The sequence below is a fragment of the Periplaneta americana genome, chromosome 5 (assembly GCF_040183065.1).
Source record: "Periplaneta americana isolate PAMFEO1 chromosome 5, P.americana_PAMFEO1_priV1, whole genome shotgun sequence".
NCBI lineage: Eukaryota > Metazoa > Arthropoda > Insecta > Blattodea > Blattidae > Periplaneta > Periplaneta americana.
Window position 1 is genome coordinate 6,635,978 of NC_091121.1, and position 17,417 is coordinate 6,653,394.

The 17,417-nt window shown below is 33.7% G+C and overlaps 1 protein-coding gene across 3 annotated transcripts in view; it reads right to left on the reverse strand.

The window, feature by feature from the left end:
- Dhit (Double hit) overlaps positions 1 to 17,417 on the reverse strand; it is a 938,600-nt gene that overhangs the window by 57,546 nt on the left and 863,637 nt on the right. For all 3 annotated transcript variants that reach the window (XM_069825307.1, XM_069825306.1, XM_069825308.1), the window contains exon 3: positions 10,739 to 10,813. In XM_069825307.1, the coding sequence (XP_069681408.1) occupies positions 10,739 to 10,813 (75 nt within the window). The remainder of the gene's footprint in view (positions 1 to 10,738; positions 10,814 to 17,417) is intronic.

Genomic DNA, 17,417 nt, shown 5'->3' on the forward strand with positions numbered 1-17,417 from the left:
CTGTGCTTGCGAAGCAAGTGGATACACAAACAACGAAACATCTCCTGATTGAGATCGTCTTATTTCGCCGCAGTAGATATGATTTGTTATTCATAGTCTATCTCAGTTATTGCAAATAACCAAGATAATCACAAATTAGTATTTTTAATAGACACTGCTGGATTAAAGAATCGATACTTCATAGAGCAAATATTTGAATGGTTTTAATTTTTTTTTTTTAATTTCGTACTGATTTCACAGTAGGCCTACATAAAATGATTTTTAATTTTTTTTATAAACTTCGTATTGACTTCACAATTCATAAAATTAATCTTTGAACGGTATTAATTTCTTTTTTAAACTTTATATTGATTTCACACCTCATAGAATGAATCTTTGAATAGTTTAATTTTTTACACTTTGTATTGAATAGTTTTAATTCCTTAAACTTCTTATTCATTTCACACTTCATATAATCAATCTTTGAATAGTTTTAATTTTTAAACTATGTATTGATTTCACATTTCATTGAACTAATCTTTGAATAGTTTTGTATTGATTTCACACATCATAGAAGTAATCTTTGAATAGTTTTAATTCCTTTTTGTACTTTGTATTGATTCTACACACCACAGAATTAATATATGAATAGTTTCAATTTTTTACACTTTGTATTATTTCACACTTCATAGTACTAATTTTTTAATAGTTTTATTTATTTTTTAAAATTTGTTTTGATTTCACACTTCATAGAACTAATCTTTGAATAGCTTGAATTTCTTTTTTAAACGTTGTATTGATTTCACATATTATGAATAATTCGACTTCTTTTTTAAACTTTGTATTGATTTCACACATTATGAATAATTTTAATTTCTTTTTTAAACTTGGTATTGATTTCACACCTCATAGAATTAATCTTTGGATAGTTTTAAATTATTTAAAACTTTGTATTCATTTCACACATTATAGAACTAATCTTTGAATAGTTTTAATTCCTTTTTTTACTTTGTATTGATTCTACACCCCACAGAATTAATATCTGATTAGTTTCAAATTGTTTTACACTTTGTATTATTTCACACGACTAATTTTTTTAATAGTTTTACTTATTTTTTTTAATTTGTTTTGATTTCACATTTCATAGAACTAATCTTTGACTAGCTTTAATTTCTTTTTTAAACTTTGTATTGATTTCACACATTATGAATAATTTTAATTTCTTTTTTAAACTTGGTATTGATTTCACACCTCATAGAATTAATCTTTGAATAGTTTTAATTCATTTTTGTACTTTGTATTGATTCTACATTCTACAGAATTAATATCTGAATATTTTCAAATTTTTTACACTTTGTACTATTTCACACTACTAATTTTTTAATAGTCTTATTAATTTTTTTAAATTAGTTTTGATTTCACAATTCATAGAATTAATCTTTGAATAGCTTGAATTTCTTTTTTAAACTTGGTATTGATTTCGCACCTCACAGAATTAATCTTTGAATTGTTTCAATTCCGTTTATCTTTGTATTGATTTCACACTTCATATAATTAATATTTGAATAGTTTTAATTTTGTTAAAATTTGTATTGATTTCATACTTTATAAAACTAATCTTTGAATAGTGTTAATTTCTTTTTTAACCTTGTATTAATTTCACACTTCATATAATTAATCACTGAATAGTTTTAATTTTGATAAACTTTGTGTTGATTTCACACTTCAGAGAACTGAAGTTTGAATATTTTTTTATATATATTTTAACTTTGTATTGATTTCTTACTTCACAGAACTAATCTTTGAATAGTTTTATTTTCTTAAACTTTATAATGTCACACTTCATTCTTTGAAGAGTTTTATTAATTTTTTAATATTGTATTGATTTCAAAGTTGATAGAATTTATCTTTGGATAGCCTTATTTTTTACATTTCATATTGATTTCATACTTCATAGAACAAATGTTTGAAAACAGACCAACTGAACAGTGTTACTGAAAAAATTAAACAATTTCCAAAACAGACTTTGGCACTTGGCGGACCATTTTGAACACTTTCTGTGAACTGATATCGAGAAGTGATACAATTAGAATACTGTTAAATTATAAGACCATTTATTTTTTTAATTCTTTGCCTGATGGTCTTAACTCCACCGAAGTAAGTAAGTAAGTAGGTGAGTGAGTGAAAAAGTGAGTGAATAAGTAAATAGTTTAATAATATAATGAATGAATGAAAGAACGAAACGAACGAAGCAAACAAATAAACAAATATGTATGTATGTATATATATATATGAAACATATAAATAAATAAATAAATAAATAAATAAATAAATAAATAAATAAAATTAATAATATTGGACTTAAACACCAATGGTGCATATCAATTTTCTAAGGTATAAATAAATTAATTTATAAAACAGATATTTTTGTATTTTGTGCGATTTGAAACTTGAATTCATAAATGGAAAAATAAGTACATGGTGACATAAAAACACAGATTCTTTCATAAGCCTATATAAATAAAAAACGTAATTTTTTTTTAATGTCCAAATATTCCTTTTTCCCCCCTATAACTTTTACATGCAGAATTGCTACATAAAATTAGAAATAATCACGTCATAAGCAGCATTCCTTACATTTCACTCGATTTCTAGTCTATAAATAAATTGCTTATTTTTCATATTTTTTCTGTATTTTATGTAAAGACATTGTGAAACAGGAAGTAAGCGTATAATCTCTGTCACAAACTGTCTTATACGTTTATGACTCTGAAAATATGAATGCAACAACTGTGTCACCAGCTACGTAGACAATAGAAGCGATCGTCGCGCTAAGAGCGAGAGTTAGCAACGGAATACAATTACAGCGATGAGAGTGCTGCATGCCTGGAATGAAGATATTGCACGTCATTACGAGGACTCTGCCCTCTTACTCTCCAATTTGATTCCAAATTACTCTGAAGCTCGGAGCAAGCGAAAGCCATGCGACTTCAAATTACTCCGACAATAACTTGGTAATTCTCAATTATTGCATTTACCAACAACGGCCGTCTCCTATTATTATTATTATTATTATTATTATTATTATTATTATTATTATTATTATTATTATTGAGTATCGTACAGTCAGTGGACACAAATTTGTGCAATTATTATTATTATTATTACACCTTGATTATTTAATGACGCTGTATCAACTACGAGGTTATTTAGCGTCGATAGAATTGCGAGATAAGGCCGAGGATTCGCCATAGATTACCTGACATTCACTTTACGGTTGGGAAAAACCTCGGAAAACACCCAACCAGGCAATCAGCCTAAGAAAGAATCGAACTCACGCCCGAGCACAACTCCGGATCAGAAGACAAACGCGCTACCGCCTGAGCTACGCCATTGGTCATGCCCCCTTTGCCTTTGAGTTCGCCCCTTTGTCTTTGGCTCCGCCTCTTTCTCATTGGTTCAACCTCCTTTATCATGGCCCGTCCCCTTATCATTGGTCCAGTCCCCTTTATCATTGGCCACTCCCCTTTGAAAAGGCCCTACCTCCTTTGTCATTGGGCCTGCCCCCATTATCTTTGGCACAGGTCCCATTGATATTGGCCCCGCCCCCATTGTCTTTGGCACAGGTCCCTTTGATATTGGCCCCGCCCCCATTGTCTTTGGCACAGGTCCCTTTGATATTCGCCCCGCCTCCATTGTCTTTGGCACAGGTCCCTTTGTTATTGGCCCCGCCCCCATTGTTTTTGGCACAGGTCCCTTTGATATTGGTCCCGCCCCCATTGTTTTTGGCACAGGCCCCTTTGATATTGACCCCGCCCCCATTGTCTTTGGCACAGGCACCTTTGATATTGACACCGCCCCCATTGTCTTTGGCACAGGCACCTTTGATAATGGCCCCGCCTCCATTGTCTTTGGCACAGGCCCCTTTGAAATTGGCCCCGCCCCCATTGTCTTTGGCACAGGCCCCTTTGATAATGGCCCCGCCCCCATTGTCTTTGGCACAGGCCCCTTTGATAATGGCCCCGCCCCCATTGTCTTTGTCACAGGTCCCTTTGATATTGGCCCCGCCCCCATTGTCTTTGGCACAGGCTCCTTTGATAATGGCCCCGCCCCCATTGCCTTTGGCACAGGTCCCTTTGATATTGGCCCCGCCCCATTGTCTTTGGCACAGGCCCCTTTGATAATAGCCCCGCCCCCATTGTCTTTGGCACAGGTCCCTTTGGTATTGACCCCGCCTCCATTGTCTTTGGCACAGGTCCCCTTTGCCATAGGCCCCGCCCCTTTGCAAAAAGATCCGCCCCTTTGTCTTTGGTTACGCCACTTTGCCAAATGCCCCGCCATTTTGCAAAAAACCGGCCCCCTTTGTAATTGGCCACGTCCCCTTTGTCTTTGGCTCCGCCCCTTTCTCATTTACACCGCCCCTTTGACATGTGCTCCGCCCCCTTGCCATTGGCAACTCCCCTTTCGCCAAAGGCTCCGCCCCTTTTCAGAAGGCACCGGCTCATTTGTCTTTGGCTCCGCCCCTTTGCCATTGGCCCCGCCCACTTTGTCATTTGCTACGCCCCCTTTGTCATTGGCCCTCCCACTTTGTCATTGGCTACGCCCCCTTTGTCATTGGCCCCTCCCACTTTGTCATTGGCTCCGCTCCATTGTGTTTGGCTCCGCCCTTTTGTCATTGACAAAATTTTCACGCTTTGTCTCACTTTTAAATCTTCAGCTTATGATTATATTTGACTATTAGCGTGTCCAGCAAATACTGCTAGCTTATTTTCGACAAATATAATAATAATGATAATAATAATAGGAGCCAGAGAAAGAAAATACAATTTCATGGAAAGCTTGATTGGAAGTTGTCATAAAACCACAGACTACTAAATAGCTGCACGAGTGCTGCGAATTACGGATATATTATTGATGCAGTAAAACGTCCTTCATTTAATGTTAAAATAAAATAATATATCCAAAATAATGTAAATAAATTACGCGACCTTCCACATTACCATTACGCTATGGAGACCTCTGCAATGTAATGACAGAATTACGTACCGTAGTATGAATGTTTTCATGTTTGCTGCATATTATGTTTAATTTTGAATTCTTAAATATTAAACAAAACTATGTTTTATGCAATCTATATTCATGTCATCTGACATATTTAATCAAAAGATCGTCCCTCATTTATTTAATTTTAAATTAATACTATTTTATTTAATATTTCAATAACAATATGGCCGCATTTTCAACGAAAGAAGAAGTAAAAACAAAAGAAGCGCGGCGACGCGTTCTGATTCTTGTTTGGATGACGTTCAACCAAATACCTTACTATAATACTACCGGACAGCTGTATACTAGCAGCATTGGCGTGAGTGCGAAATATCGCCGACCTGACATCTAGCGGAGCGGGATGGAATTACGTCCACATATACAAATATTAACTTAGCGGGATTCGGACTATTGTTTAAAACGTGAGTTACTAATGTGGAATTATATATGAAACACTTAAGAAACGTTGAATAATATTTAATATAAAATTACTATCTTATATCAAAGCTGCATATTATGAGAAATATTGCATACTTCATATTACATTCCGTAATTAATTGTTACATATTTTCTCTTTGCTTTAGTGAGACAAAATCAATTCTGACATTAAGAATGAATTTACAATAATGCTTTATATACGTATTGCTGACAACTGCAAAGATAAAATTGATAGTAATCTGATGTTTGTAATAATTAGTAAAGGCATGTGGACAGCAATAGAACTTAATTTGATAAAACCTTAAAATTTCCAATACATTTTAACTTCTATTCATTTATTAGGTCTAAATAAAAAAGCTAATTTGTATTTTTCTATCAACACAAAGACGAAGGAATTAGGCCTACTAAAGAATGTTGTTGACTTACTTTTTATGATCCCTCGGAAATCGAAAGTAGGATTTGGAGCAATTTGTAATGCTGTAATTGTAGCAGCGCATAATATACACCCTGACATTTTAACACAGCACTAATTAATAAAACTATTAACTAGCCCAGCAACAATATACATTGCAGTTGATTACAGCTTGTTTCACGAGTATCACCATACCGGCCGCCTAGGTAGCAGCACCAGCGTCGTTCGCACGTAAAACTGCTAGCTGTCCGGTATTATTATAGTAAGGTATTTGGTTCAACTTACGTTTCTTTGTGTTTGTGGAAGCTAGTTGCATCAGCGCCATCTTGTGTTCGTTCATTCCAACGTTGATCGTAATAAACACATGGAGCTTGTATTTGTCAACGAACTTCACCGTAACGAAATGTAACGCAAACGAACATCGATCGTAATCTTGACCGAAGCAAATTCTTTATGTAAGGCCCTAGGAGGCCTATTGCTAGGAGAGACACGATTTTTGTTCCGTAACAAGGCGGTAGATGTAATGGAGTTTCCAGCCCGAAAACAAATCTCTACACTTTCCCATCCACCACATGCTCCAGATTTGGCGCCTTGAGACTATTTCCTACTCCACACTAAAGTTTACGTTGAGGAAGAGACTTTTCTATAACATCCAAGCGGCTGTAACTAGCGGTGAGCTTTTTTAATCAAAATTGCACCACCAAAAGTGCCTGTCCTTAGTTAATCGTACAGTTCCTATCGAAGTTAGAGGAAAGTTTTTAGATTAAGGCGAAGTAATTTTGAAGGCAACTTTCATTTTCTTCTCTTAAACTAATGTAGTTTTCTCGTGTATCCGCCATATTACTGACGTTTAAGTTATAGATTTTGGAACTTTATGCGCAGAGTTACATTATGAGTAAACAGACGTATCTTCCCAAACCTTTGCTGTCCACTCCATCACTCCCATCCGGTCGTTGGATTCGTACCTAATTCATTCTGTCAATAGAGCTGCTGAAACATCTTTAAATAAACATGTATACATGCCACGAAATTTCCTTTCGAAATGTAGGTCAAGTATATTGATCTCGGAGTTTCCTGCTGGCTCCATCAATTATTTCAGCTCCAGGATTCATTTTACAATACAAAATATTAACTGAACGCAGAAACCGGTCGCCAGTCGGTACAATGATGCGAAGAAACAAAAAGCGAGTTTCTATTCTCATGCACAAATAGAAGTTTGCATGTTTTAGTCAGTAAAATGGAAGTATGACTACTACGTCTTTAGAGTTATTTATCGAAATTATGGAACTGTGACCTATCATAACAATAGAAATAAAATAATTGAACTGATGCAGATCAGGCTGTAAATGTAAAAAAAAAAAAAAAAAAAAATCAAGAAAAAATAATTTCCTTCTTCAGGAGATTTCCATTACTTAAAAATTTACTTAAGGTTTGGTAATTTTTTAAAGAAAATTAGCCTGATATGGGGCACCTCAGAATCTCAGCTGTTTGGCGCTGATATCGTCTGGAAACTTAACAAACCACAAAGACACAGCCGACAATATTTTCTAAGAGTGGGTCACCATATTCCTGTGTAAGAAGCTGCCTCACTGAGCCTAAGAAAGAAGTTGGCACCTCGAAAATTGTTATAGGTAGTGACGTCTGTGTATATAAAAACAAGAAGACAATTTTTGTTTTTAACAAATTTGTGCTCTAGCGGTAGTATGAAAATCAGGCTGTCTGACCTACTCTGTTCTTGACCGAACCCATTCTAAAGAGTAGCTGGAAACTTTAGAAATTCAACATGACCAAGTTCCCTGTTATCGGGTAGGGCTGGAAATATACGTAACAACTTGAGATATATCCCTATTAAGTGCAAATCGAGCTTCAATATCTGCATGCTTTCAATTTGAATCTTCATCCTCATCCGAAGACATAAAAACGTAACAAAAAGTCAGCTACTGTTGAGAATAAACCATTGTAATCGGTGGAGATTTGAACCTGTGACTTTCATTCTGGGCACCAACCGATCACATTGATTAAAGACACTGATTAGTGTAATAATTGAAATCGTTGTAATTACTCGTACATGTCTATGGCTCAGTTTCACCAACCCTTGTTAAATATTTAACATGTCGTTAAGGCAGTTTAACAGTAAACTTAACGGAAGAGATGTTTCATCAACTGTTGTTGCTGCTAACATCATGTTAAATTAACATAGCATACTCCCGCAGTTAAATCCTTAACATCCTGTTACAGCGTGAATTATGGCTGCCAGAGAACATATGTTACATGCCGCATTATTATATCGAGATATAGGTCAATGTAGAGTATCCACCGCCCACTGAACGAATATTTCTCACTTTTATCACTGCCAATGCTGCGCTATAAACCAATTTTCGGCAATGTAATGTAAAAGACTGCCTACAGATATTTGGAGTTTCAGAGAAAATTCACAAATTCAATCTTCTAACACGATATTTTTGTTTTTAAATAATTAAGTAATTTGCTGGGACACATCGTTAGATATAGACCACTCTTACACTAAACTGGAGTAATTTGAGCTTATTAATCAGATATGATCCTACTTACTGTTTTTTATACGCTCACCTGTTATGCAATTTTTATTTTATACATATTTCATTGTTATTTCCCATCCAAAAATCATTAAGAACGATGAATATTACTTGATATCTCTTATCTTTCTTCAAATAGTGTTTATATGCCTGATGCCTTGTTAATTTTCATTTGTTTTCATAAGTTAACAATGATGCACATGGGAGCAACTTATAAGAAATTATTTCCCTACACAATCCACGCTATATTCACGTTGTTTTGAAATGATTAATCGAAGATGGTTTGCTTATTGTTTATTACACGCACATTTGTATGTAATTTCTATTCCATACGTTTTTTTCTATCCCAAGATCATTTAGAATGGTGAATATTATTCATGCTTGTTTCCTGTATTTCTTAAAATAATGTTATGTGCCATGTTAGTTTTTATTTGTCGTCATTTACGTAAAAAATGATGCGCCAAAAAATAAAAAATAATAATAATTTCGTACTCACTCCACATCCTATATATTCACATTTGTTTTTCAGTGATTTATTAAAGAATGTACCGGTATTTAAAAGACTAATAATTTAGAAACATGTTACATAAGTCATCCTTGTGCCAAAAGAGAATGCTCCCTGGACCAAATTGTCGTATTTTGCAGTGGTCGTCAGTACTCGCTGAAATGGGTAATAATATATTAATATAATTATGTTGTACGTAGCATTTAGAAACATGTTACATAAATCATCCTTGTGCCAAAAGGGAATGCTCCCTGGACCAAATTATTGTATTTTGCAGTGGTCGTCAGTACTCGTTGAAATAGGTAATAATATAATATAATTATGTTTTACGTAGCAAGATCGATTATTCAATTGATAGGATATTTTATGAGGTTGTCATGACTGAGATATCTATTGTCAATTGCTTTTACTTCTCAGAAGGCCTTGACTGACGGGTATATAAGGACCGGCGCTGTTATACTAAATATGTTTAGTGTAAAACTGGCCTATATCTCTATAGTGGGCGGAACATTAGCAACATTCACTGAGATATATTTGCAGTGAAAACAATTTGCTGTAATCACTGCTTCAGCGTTTTTAATTATTGAGAATAGATATGTTCATAAATACTAAAATGATTCATATTAATATTAGCACTGCATCCACCGTAAAGAGAAGATATGTGCTTATCAACGTAAGCATTTTTGTGATTATTATTTCGTATTAATACTCGGATATAACTGCAGATTTTCAAAACGATATTTCTTTACTCACTCATTTAACAGTTCACATGCAATTATGACTAATGACGTGTGAAAATATGTTAGATATATAAGATATGAAAATAATGTTAACGCTTACCATTGTAATATTTAGCATCACAATTGGTTTTATTTGATCCTGGATAATTGAAAGAATTTTCGCACAAATATCAACTTTGAGAGTGAAAGTACCACCGTCGGTTTTAAAATGTTTCACTGTATCTTGTGCATGACCCGTCTTAGCATTTCTTTTAATATTTTCATAACATTGATTTGTTTCATAGTTCGCGTTTTCACGTCCAAATGGCGAATGAAAATATTGGGTTAAAGAAACCCATGCTTGTTCCTTTTTCCTAATGAAAGTTCCATCACTACGTTTGAGTTCAATTACATTCATATAATTGCTAATCTACTAAAATAATTATATTTCTCATATGAGGTAGAATAACTGCTCCTTACACTTTCTTTTTCTCGATTTCGTTTGTAATTATGTTAGTCTCCAATACTTCCATAATGTAAAAAATACAATTCTCCGTTAAAACAAATGACTACACCAACTAAAGGACATTCAGTAAACTTTCATACAATCACTGCTTCTTTGATTCCTGTTACATTACTCTTAACATCATGTTACCTATAACCAAAGTACCTGAAATAGTTGGTGAAATACTATTACAATAACAGGTTGTTTAATGTTTAACAACACGTTAGTTAACATGCTGTTAGCGTTATTTTAACGAAGTTTGGTGAAACTGGGCCTATTTATATTAGAAATCCATTCCCATATATCAATATGGAATAAACTCAAAGCCAGGTGAGAGAACATAGCGTGAGGAGTAGGACAAACCTAAATGTATTACTTCCGAAAGAGAGGAAAAGAAAAGGCTATCATGTGACGAGGAGTTTATTAACTGGATGCCAAAGAGACATTATCAGGGGATTCAAGACAAGTGCTTTGCCGGAATATTTATGTCTGCGACTGGACTTCGATTTTACAGAGAAAAATATGATTATCAAGTCCGAAGGCTGGTTTTACTTTCACAATGATATAAGAAGCTGTACTCACGTGGGTTCCCCGTCGCAGGGACCATTTGGCTCCAGGAGGTTGTTCTTCGGGTTGTCATCGCTCCTCACCGCCAAACTGTGAACAAACAATAACCAAACATTAGCATGTTAAAACATTGATAACAGCTGAGTAGAGTGTAGTGAAGATGGGTGGTTGTCAGCTGTATGTATTTATTCACACTGCAGTGGGTATATACCCGGTGGCAGTGGTAACTAATTACACTCAATAATGACATTAATAAACTTATTAATTAAAATACAATTAATAATAATACTAATAATTAATACTAACAATAATTAATAATAATAATACTAATAATAATAATAATAACAACAACAACAACAACAACAGGGAATATACTAAATTAAATGAAACGATCACTTAAAATAACATTTGAAATAAATCTACTTTGTATCTTAAAACTAAGTTACAACTAAAACCCACGAGTATGATATGTTCATATCTGCACAAGTATCTTTCAAATTACACTCATTTCGCTGTCAACTCACTCACTGCAATGGAACTACGACACATTTCACTGATTCTATCCTGATTCCACTAACACTTCAAAAACATTCCACTGTTCAAATACTTTGCACTGCCACTATAAACTATAAAGCTTCACTGACAGGAACACGTTTCACTTACACAGCACACTTCACTGACACGACATACTTCTTCACTGATACAACATAATTCTTCACTGATACAACACTTCAATAACAACATATCATTTACACCCTTTAAATACTGTGTATAATTACCGTCTATTAGTAAGGTCCTTAAGCCTATTTTTAAATACATTTTTGGTTGTTGGTAAAGCCTTTAGTAAGTCTGCAGGTAAAGCATTCCAGTCCCTGATAGTACGATTGAGAAAAGAAAACTTTCCAGTGTCCGTCCTCTGCCTTCTTTCCCTCAATTTATAAGAGTGGTCGTTCCTTGAAGAGTAATTTGGCGGCTGCAACCTGTTTTTTATTTCTCTCCGGGCAGGCTCACCTCCGTATGTTTTGAACATTGCGCATAATCGAATTCGAAGTTTATCTTTTAGGCTGTATTTAAAAGTGTAACACAAAAGGCAAAAGATCTAACTTTTAAACGATTCTGAGTCGTATTACAATTTGATAAATATTTTCGACAACACAAGATGTTTGTGACCTCACTGTCTCGTAGGCTGACTGACAAACATGGCACTTAATAATAATACTTCCTGCAGAAAGGAGAGGTGCTTAAATTGGATCTTATCCGACTTTTATTTATATTTTTCGACACTAAAACGACGTTTTATTATGTGTCGATGGAATTGGTGACAACAAGATGCTGTTTAGTGACATGAGTGTTAGAATTCGTCATGATATTAGCTGACATTTTCCTTACAGATCGGAAAAAAACTTAGAACAAAACTCTACGACGGTTTCCATAACCCAGCTTAGCTCCCCGAATTAATAATAATAATAATAATAATAATAATAATAATAATAATAATAATAATAATGATTTATTTTAGCTGGCAGAGTTAAGGCCGTAAGGCCTTCTCTTCCACTCAACCAGCAAAAAGTATACATACATATGTATGAACTTACAAAGAATTCAACAATTTGATTTAGATAAGAGTTACATGTATAGAAGAGTTATTTACGAATTAAACAACAAAATACTATGAACTATTAATTAAACACTGAAATAAACTGTGTAGCAGAATTAAACTAAAATACATAGAATGTTAATATATTTCAAATAATGTTACATAATAGAAAGAGATTATTATGAGACAATTTTGAAAATACAGCACTATCAGGATGATGTCTAAAGAAAAAAGTAACAATGTAGTCAGTGATAGTTTAAGTCAGTATGATTGGAGTGAAATACTAAGAAGTTTATCTTTTAGGCTGTATTTAAAAGTGTTTATTGTCTTGCAGCTCCTAATACTTTGTGACAGGGAATTCCATTGTCGCGAGGTGGATACTGTAAAAGATGATGAATAACAAGATGTTCTATGAAGAGGTATACTTAGCGTGCCACAGATAAGTGATCTGGTATTTACGTCGTGGTTAGAGTATAGATAGGAGAAACGAGACGAAAGGTAATTTGGTGTTGAGGTGTGCAGAATTCGAAAGAGTAAAGACAAAGAGTGTAAAGTTCTGCGTTCTTTAAGTCGGAGCCACGAGAGACTTGCGAAGGACGGTGATATGTGATCATATCGTCGGATGTTGCACACGTATCTGACGCACATATTCTGAGCTCGCTGTAACTTGACTGACAGTTCAGAACTTAGGTCACATAGCAAAACGTCACAATAATCGAAAAGCGGCATTACTAGGGTTTATACTAGGGTTAGTTTTAGTTGCTGGGTCAAGAAGTTTCTTAAGGGAACGCACAGATGAAATTACTAAATCTTACAGTTTTCATTTTTTTTCTCAAAGACCAAGGACACCAGAATAAAATTATGTGACACGTTTCCTTATTAAGATGAAATAAAAGGCAGGAATTTTTTTCAACGTGATTTTCTTTAATTTTCGACGTGTGGAACCATTTATACATAAATTAATTAAATTAATATATAAATGGTTCCACACGCCGAAAATTAAAGAAAATCACGTTGAAAAAAATTCCTGCCTTTTATTTCATCTTAATAAGTAAACGTGTCACATAATTTTATTCTGGTGTCCTTGGTCTTTGAGAAAAAAAATTAAAACTGTAAGATTTAGTAATTTCACCTGTGCGTTCCCTTAAGCGACTCAAACAGTGAATGGAGGAACAGATTTTTTTTATCGTTTCTTTAACTTGAAAATTCCAATTTAGATTATTATCGAAAAAGAAGTCAAGATTACGATGCTGCGTGGACATCGGCCCCATACAGTGGCCGAAATTTTATGAGAAAATTTCTAGTTCATGAGGACTCGAACCCGCGCATATGCCGCAACATGATGCCTTAGGCCGCGACCCTAAGGCGTGGGACTTTCCATACTATAGTCATGAAAATTTGGGTTTATGAGCTGTATGAATATCCAACAACGTACACTACAGTGTTAAAGAAAATACATACGGTGCTTTATTACTGATTTAGAACGTTTCTAGTAATCGTTGGGATTTGTTTGAACTTCCTGCAAATTTATGTTATTACCACAATTTGTATACACTTTCAACTATGAAAAATAAAAAAAATAATGATCAATTTGATCGAATTTCGCTAATGACCCACAACGTTTCACTACTAAAAAATTGAGGAAAGTAATTGGACACTTAGTGTTGAACAGGGAGAGAGGAACCCTGCGATGGATTGTCACGAGGATCGCTAATGTTTGGACGATTATGGATTAAATGTCGGTCAAAGCTCAGCTGGAAGCGGTTGTTCCCGTTTTATGGTATTACACCATCATTTATCTGGGAATTCTGAAAACCACAAACTGTCCCAGCAATACCATATTCAAAGTGGTCATAAAGGGCAGAGGGAAATATTTCTGTCTCTACTTTGCTTTATTAGTCACTGAAATGAACCGTATTAGAGCCATTCTCGTCGTCGGCATCATCATCATCATCATCATCATCATCATCATCATCATGAGCCCGGATGTTTAGGTATTTATTTTGGTTAAAATAGATAGGCATATAGGCACTAAAATAGTAAAAATAGGCAGTGAAATAGGCATTTATTATTGATGGAAACAGACAAAAAAATAGACAAATCTATACTAATAATAAATCTGTAGCCGAAATTTTTCTGGTAATTTTCGATTTTCCAAAAATAATTGGTCCTAACATATATAATTAACCACCCTGAAACCGAAAATCGCTTTTTTGAAATTTTTGTTTGTATGTATGTCTGTCTGTCTGAATGTTTGTTACCTTTTCACGTGATAATGGCTAAACGGATTTCGATGAAAATTGGAATATGAATTAAGTTCGTTGTAACTTAGATTTTATGCTATATGGCATTCAAAATACATTATTTAAAAGGGGGTTATAAGGGGGCCTGAATTAAATAAATCGAAATATCTCGCTTATTATTGATTTTTGTGAAAAATGTTACATAACAAACGTTTCTTTAAAGATAATTTGCGATAAGTTTTATTCCTGAAAAAAGTTTGATAGGACTGATATTTAATGAGATAAATGAGTTTTAAAATTAAAATAACTGCCATCTAAGGCCGTGTAATGAAATAAAAAACAAATGACTTCGTACATAAGGGGCCTTGGACAGCAACAATCGAAAGCTATAAAATATAGCCTACAGAGAATGTTTCTGTGTTTGTATGAAGTAATATCGGAAGCTAAATTAACCGATTTGTATAATTAATTCTTATTTCACCATTGGAAAGTGTAGTTTCTCTATATGGACATAATGCTATAATGTTATTACAGTAACTTATGATATAATATAATATAATATAATATAATATAATATAATATAATATAATATAATATGATATAATATAATATAATATAATATAATATAATATAATATAATATAATATAATATAATATGTAATATTATATAATATAATTTAAGTTATTTGAAGGGTTCAGAACCATAGTGGGCCAAACGCCATTTACTGAATACGTAGAAAAGGAGGGTTAAAATTAAGTTATTACCATAATTCAATGGAAACATATAGCAAGTAAAATAAAATATAGACATTAAATCTAAATGATGTCAATCTTCATTAAACTATGGTTGCATGTAATAACAATTAAGAAACATGTTAAAGGAATTGTCATTGCACTAAATGAGTGCTCTCTGGACCGAAATGATAGCATTTTAATTATTTAAACACAATTTAAATTAAGTAACATATTAAACGATTTATCCTTCTATCAAACACGAATGTTCCCCGGATCAAATGTCCTATTTTAATTATGTAATTACTTTATATTTATTTCTAACGGGTGCAGCGGAGCGCACGGGTACGGCTAGTACTTAATAGACTACCCTATACGGTACTCACTTTCCTTGGTTACATGTCACAACAAGATGCTTTTTAAGTTGTCAACTGTCATAGTGAGCCGCCTGTCAGAGAGAACGTTTTTCATGGTGGAAAAAGATCTTTCTACTTCTACTGAGCAAACTTAAAACAACTTATTTCAGAAGGACTGTCTCTACTTTCTTTCAGAGATCGGTAAAAACCGACTGTGTATTGTCTGAAAAACAGGGGCGTGAGAAGGGATTAGAAACTTCAAAGTATGCGTGACTTGTGCGTGCAAGCGACAACGGTAACGGGACCTGGAGACTTGCTTTTAATACTTCCCTCATCCCCTTTATTTAGCTGGTAAACCCCGAAGTGACCTGAGCACTAAGTGTTATAGGCTACTGTTAAAACATCTTTAAGTGACATAAAAATGGAATCGGTAGAGGAGAACAGTTTACGACCTCTTGAAAACGTATGTATTGCTGGAGAATAAGATTCTCAGCAAATATTTGTGTGAGGTGAGTATATATTTTTAATTTGTACAACCGTTGTTTTTTTGTTTTTGACATAATTTATGTGCGGTTTATTTTAAATGCATTAAAATATAGAAAATGTACAACGCAGTAAAAGGGCTAAAAAGGCATTTAACCTTAAAATAGGCAACGGGAGCTAAAAAAGGCAAAATAAAAATTGAGCCTATCGTCCCCAAATGTGGTGAAATGTTTTTTTTTTTTATCTTTCATACATACACTCAGTTAGAAAAGGCATTTTGCCTAACATCTGGGCTCTAATCATCATCATCATCATCATCATCATCATCATCATCATCATCATCATCATCATCATCATCATCATCATCATCATCTCCTTCATGCGTTTGACATCAATGTCTGCAACAATCTATGTTCATTTTGCTTTTTCTTAATAACTGATCTATTATCCTGTAGTTTCTAAGAAAAGGGTGATTTATGTTGAAAAATGTAGTTTTAAGTAGGCTAAATCATGTTTAAAGTAAAAATTTCCATAAAAACTTGCATATTACAGAAAAAATATTTTAAAACTACTAGGTCTATCTGCACGAAATGTTTACCATACATTCAGATAACACTGTGATAATGTGGAATTCCTTTGATTGAGTTTGCTTTATTTTTTTTATTTTTTTTATTTAATCTGACAGGATTAAGGTCATAAGACCTTCTTTCCAGCCTACCAGATAGCACATATAAATACAAAAAAGAAATACAAACACTGATGAAAATAATACAAATTAAATTAGAGCCCTATAGAGGGTCAACAGGGTCGAAAGAACACTATAGAGTTCTCATCGAGCTAATACAAGAAAAAAGAAAGAAAAACAGAGATAGCAATGATGATAGTGATAACTAATAATAATAATAATAATAATAATAATAATAATAATAATAATAATAATAATAATAATAAATACATTACATATTAATTGTCAATTTCACAACAGAATAGTTACAATATTTACTATATGTCATGGGTTAAGCCGAAATTTCGCAACCTGACAGGTGTTCAACAAGCAATTCCATGAACTAGAATGTGATTTTTTAATTTAAATTTGAATTTTGATATTGTCCGACATTCTCTGACATGGTCAGGGAGAGAGTTTCAGAGGCGTGGAATCGATATGCTGAAAGATGATGAGTAGAAGGATGTTCTGTGCAGAGGAATAGAGAGAAGGTACATGTTCCGGGTTCGAGGTAGTGAAAGGTAGACAAAACGAGATGCTAGGTAAGAGGGTGTGGAGG